Raw genomic sequence first — 5,349 nt, 5'->3', positions numbered from 1 at the left:
CTCTCTCTCTCTCTCCCTCTCTCTCTCTCTCTCTCTCTCCCTCGTTCCCTCACCCTCTGTCTTGTTTCTAATACTGAACCTCTCACTCTGTCTGTGTCTCCTGCTTCATAATTCCTATGAATCTCTCTGTGGCTGAGGAGAACAGGGACCTGGTTCTCCCTCCTCCTCCTCCTGCTCCTGCTCCTGCTGCTCCTCCTGCTCCTCCTCCTGCTCCTCCTGCTGCTCCTCTACTTCACCTTACGTCCTGTGGCGTCCTAACGCAGCGATCATGTTCTATTTCCAGCTGGTGATCATGGCTGGGACGGTGCTGCTGGCTTACTACTTTGAGTACACGGACACCTTCCCCGTCCACGTCCAGGGTTTCTTCTGCTACGACAAGACCTTCTCCAAGCCCTACCCTGGTCCAGAGCAGAGCAGCAGGATCCCTCCGGTCCTCGTCTACTCACTGGTCACAGCCGTCCCTACTCTGACGGTAAGAGTGTGTGTGTGTGTGTCGGAGTGGATGTAGAGGTGTGAGAGTGACGGGGGAGTGTGTGTGGAAATGTGTCAAGAAGTTGGTTTGATGTTGGTCATCCTTCTGGTCTGTGGTGCTGAAGGTCACCCTCTGTGTGTGTGTGTGTGTGTGTGTGTGTGTGTGTGTGTGACTGCACCTGGACATTAGAGGAGGAGGAGATTAAAGAGAGTCTGAGTCTGAGGGGGAGACACTGGGAGGCACGGGGGAGAGAGACGGGAGAAACAAACGAACAGCAGCTCAGATCAGTGACCAGATGAAGTTCTGAACTTGTACTTGTTATAGTGAAGTACCTCAGCTACTGCATGAGTACTTCAACACGTCACCAGTACTTCAACACTACTTCAACACATACAAAAACCAACGTGTGTATAAGGTGACAAGACCTGACAGGCCTGAGTCGGTCACATGGGTCGGTCAGTGAGGTCAGTGTGACATTTGGGAAATTGTCAGGTCCTCAGGTTTCTTCTGGTCCTCAGGTTTCTTCTGGTCCTCAGGGTTCTTCTGGTCCTCAGGGTTCTTCTGGTCCTCAGGGTTCTTCTGGTCCTCAGGGTTCTTCTGGTCCTCAGGGTTCTTCTGGTCCTCAGGGTTCTTCTGGTCCTCAGGGTTCTTCTGGTCCTCAGGGTTCTTCTGGTCCTCAGGGTTCTTCTGGTCCTCAGGGTTCTTCTGGTCCTCAGGGTTCTTCTGGTCCTCAGGGTTCTTCTGGTCCTCGGGGTTCTTCTGGTCCTGAGGGTTCTTCTGGTTCTTGGTTCCAGACCTGCTGCTGGTCTTTCTGTTGTCACTGTAGAACCACAGAACCTGATTGACCTAACCCTAACCCATCAACACCTCCCTCCCTTTCTGCCCCTTCCCTTGCTATTTTTGCCCCATCCTCACACCTCTGTTTGCCTCACCTCCCAATTAACAGCTCACGTGTGAAGCGGTGCCTCAGCGTGTCTCTGCTCCGCGGTGTCAGGATTCGAACCAACACCTCAGTCTATACTTCCTGTCTTGTTAAACCTCTGTGTTTTTCTGTGTCCCCCCCCCCCGTGCTGTCAGTGACCCCCGACTTTGTCCTCAAAGCTGCAGCGTGTCCTCACACGGTCAGTGGACAGACATGAAAAAACACTTTAGTGCCCCCAGAGGAATATCGACCTCTCTGCAGTTCATGCTCAGTTCCTCCAACAGTCTGTTCACTTCAGAGTACTGCATCGAGTACTGCATCGAGTACTGCATCGAGTACTGCATCGAGTACACAGTCCCTGACCTCTACTTTCACCACAGACACCGGACAGACAGGCCACTTATATTAATGGAGCAGATGGTGTGGGCGGGGGGGCGGAGGGGCGGGGGGGTTATTGCTGACACTGACACAAAAGTCCAATGTGAACCTGTTCTTCCTGGAACTCTTGTGGCGGCGAAAATCATGATCACCATGTGTCACTCTATAGCTTCTTCATCATCTTCATCTTCATCTTCATCATCTTCATCTTCATCTTCATCATCTTCATCATCTTCATCATCTTCTTCATCTTCATCATCATCATCTTCATCTTCATCATCTTCATCATCTTCATCATCTTCTTCCTCTGCTCCTTCTCTTTCTCACTACATCCAAACGTCGTCTGCTGTCTGTGTTTCCAGTGAACTCCAGTTTCTGAGCTCAGTCCTGATTAATGAACTCCCCAGGGGAAAAATAAATGATAAAAAAACTCCCACTGTAGACGTGCGTTAATGAGAAACAAGTTCAGTCAGTCAGGCCGGGACTCGAACCTGAGACCCTTCAACAACCGCTGACATCAGAGCATGGGTCAGGAACAGCAGAGAGCTGCACTGCCCCCTGTCTGAGGCTCACGACCCAGATTCTAGTCAGGGCTGGGATTCAAACCCATCACCACTTGGCCACAGTTCCAAGAAATCGTAAAGGAAAGATTTTCAAGAAAACTTTGAGCAGAATAAGACACACACACACACACACACACACACACACACATCCCATTGTTCATGCTGCTGATTGGTCCCAGAGATTCCTCGGAGCCGTGAGCCTCAGTCGGACTGATCTGTAGACGACGGAGAACGACGGACAGAAACGGAGAAGCAGCAGCGAGGAAGAGCGGAACTGGAGGGAAGATAAAACAGCCGACTCACAGACGCAGGAATTGGGTTTTTTTTTGGGAAGCGCAAATTTAGAAAATGAGGGCATGAAATTGGATCTAGAGAAGTAAATAAACCCACAAAGAAGATGAAGCCCGGAATGTTCCGTCGGTGGAAAAGACGGATTAGTGACGCTGCAGCTCAGCTTCTGTTTTTATGAGATGGAAAAAGATTAAAAACCACAGGATTAGAGACAGGAAGTTGACGCTGTGACGTCACACATGGCTAATTATACAGAGCTGTACTGTACTGTACTGTCCTGTACTGTACTGCACTATACTGTACTGTACTGCACTGTCCTCCACTGTATTGTACTGTACTCCACTGTACTGTACTTTACTCCACTGTACTGTACTCCACTGTACTGTACTGCACTGTCCTGTACTGTACTGCACTGCACTGCACTGCACTGCACTGCACTGTACTGTGCTGTACTGCACTGTACTCCACTGTACTGTACTTTACTCCACTGTACTGTACTTTACTCCACTGTACTGTACTGCACTATACTGCACTGCACTGCACTGCACTGCACTGTCCTGCACTGTACTGTAATGCACTGCACTGCACTGTCCTGCACTGTACTGTACTGCACTATACTGCACTGCACTGCACTGTCCTGCACTGTACTGTAATGCACTGCACTGCACTGCACTGCACTGTCCTGCACTGTACTGTAATGCACTGCACTGCACTGTCCTGCACTGTACTGTAATGCACTGCACTGCACTGTCCTGCACTGTACTGTAATGCACTGCACTGCACTGCACTGCACTGCACTGTCCTGCACTGTACTGTAATGCACTGCACTGCACTGCACTGTACTGCACTGCGCTGTACTGCACTGTACTGCACTGTACTCCACTGTACTGTACTTTACTCCACTGTACTGTACTCCACTGTACTGTACTCCACTGTACTGTACTGCACTATACTGTACTGTACTGTCCTGTACTGCACTGTACTGCACTGTCCTCCACTGTATTGTACTGTACTCCACTGTACTGTACTCCACTGTACTGTACTTTACTCCACTGTACTGTACTTTACTCCACTGTACTGTACTGCACTGTACTGTAATGCACTGCACTGCACTGCACTGCACTGTCCTGCACTGTACTGTACTGTTACTGTAGCTGAAACTGCAGCTCAACATTTCTGATAATCTTTTCGTTATTTCCGTCTCAGTGAAGATCAGCCTAAACCAGGTGAATGATGAACTCGTTCTTCAGGTTTCTCCGTGGAACTCTGAACTCCAAATCTTTAGTTTCATATATTTATATATGTATGTATTTGATGGTGGCTCAACCTCTGGTTCCTGGTTTTTCCTGGTCTTCCCAGATCCTGGTTGGAGAGCTGTGTGTCTTCTTCACGAAGGCAGGGGGCGCTCAGGAGAAGACCATCGTCACTGCAGACTGCTGCTACTTCAACCCACTGCTGAGGCGCGTCGTACGTTTCCTGGGTGAGTCGTACGCCGTCCCTCAGAACTCCTCAGAGGAGTCGGACTTCCTGAGTCGGACTGAGTGGGAATTTAAAGAATGAGGAACGAAGATGAAAAAAGAAAATTTGTTCTGGACCAAATAATCGGAGAAAACAAGAAAAAACCTACTTTATTTACTTTATTGTTTTAATGATTGATTTGAAATTTAATATTTAATAAAACAGAGTTGAATTTGAATGTGATTTTAAACCAGATTTAACAAAACAACATCATAAAAATTCCTTTAAAACAATTAAATCATTTTTGACCCTTTAGGAAAAAAGTTCAGTTAAATGAGGAACAGTTTCTGTTGAACGTGAAAGAAGAACCAGATATTTGACTTTAATGAGGAACAGTTTCTGTTCGTGAAAGAAGAACCAGATATTTGACTTTTGTTTGAGCCACACCGACAAATTACACGTAATTACACACACACACACACACACACACACACACACCCACACACACACACCCACACACACACACCTGTAATCAGTGTTTACAGGAAAGTGAGCCGAGTTCACAGAACTGGGCCGTGTCTCCAGGATAGTAGTGGAACCTGAGTCCAGCGTAGAGCGGCTCAGTGAACCGGGTCTGGACCCTGTGGAGGGGGGTCATGGTGTCGGAGACGCTGTAGAAGGTCAGGACCCCTGCAGCGTGGTCCAGGTACACTCCGATCCTGGGGGAGACCCCCCCCGAGACCTTGGTCCAGGTACCGTTGTGTCCAAAGTCACAGCTGGTCTGGTCACAGAACAGAGCCCAGGACTCGTCACGACGTCCGAACCCACACTGGGCCAAGAGCCCGGTTCTGCTGATGCTCCTGTAGGTGACGGCCACCGTGACCCCCCCGCCCCTCCACTCCACCTCCCAGTACCGACGGCCCGTCAGACCCTGTTCACTCAGGATCTGACTCACGTGAGCGAAGCGGTCCGGGTGAGGAGGATACAGCTGCTCCTTGAAGGAGAACTCCACCCGTCTCCCCCCCCCGGACACCAGCAGCTGCGGGTGAGCCGTGCACAGATCCAGGGTCAGTTCCTGGGAGTACCGTAGGAACTCCTCCCTGGTCCTTGGCTCCAGCTGTGACAGCAGAGCGTCCACCTGGGCCTGCGAGACGATGGTCCAAGTCTCCGTCAGAAGGTCCTGGAGCTGCCGCCCGACCTTGGACACAGCCGCCGTCACGTCCTCAAAGTACCTGAGAGGACGGAGGCTGACGCTGGAGGGGGGG

At 50.1% G+C, this 5,349-nt stretch overlaps 2 protein-coding genes across 10 annotated transcripts in view; one reads left to right on the top strand and one right to left on the bottom strand.

Annotated features, from left to right (window-relative positions):
• plppr2a (phospholipid phosphatase related 2a) overlaps positions 1-5,349 on the top strand; it is a 63,031-nt gene that overhangs the window by 52,537 nt on the left and 5,145 nt on the right. For 7 of the 9 annotated variants that reach the window (XM_017040697.2, XM_017040699.2, XM_025064354.1 and 4 more), the window contains exon 4: positions 3,986-4,106. In XM_017040697.2, coding sequence (XP_016896186.1) covers positions 3,986-4,106 — 121 coding nt within the window. Of the gene's footprint in view, positions 1-30; positions 473-3,985; positions 4,107-5,349 lie in introns of those variants that run through there. The other 2 variants (XM_008330700.3, XM_017040703.2) reach the window with 1 other exon arrangement.
• Positions 4,472-5,349, bottom strand: part of LOC103393711 (tripartite motif-containing protein 16-like) — a 3,375-nt gene continuing 2,497 nt past the window's right edge. Inside the window, exon 2 of the mRNA XM_025064357.1 lies at positions 4,472-5,228. Coding sequence (XP_024920125.1) covers positions 4,617-5,228 — 612 coding nt within the window. The 3' untranslated portion in view covers positions 4,472-4,616. The remainder of the gene's footprint in view (positions 5,229-5,349) is intronic.

The sequence above is a fragment of the Cynoglossus semilaevis genome, chromosome 17 (genome assembly GCF_000523025.1).
Source record: "Cynoglossus semilaevis isolate Cse_v1.0 chromosome 17, Cse_v1.0, whole genome shotgun sequence".
Taxonomy (NCBI): domain Eukaryota; kingdom Metazoa; phylum Chordata; class Actinopteri; order Pleuronectiformes; family Cynoglossidae; genus Cynoglossus; species Cynoglossus semilaevis.
The sequence above is the reverse complement of the archived record's forward strand: the minus strand, read 5'-3'. Positions and strand labels throughout refer to the sequence as shown.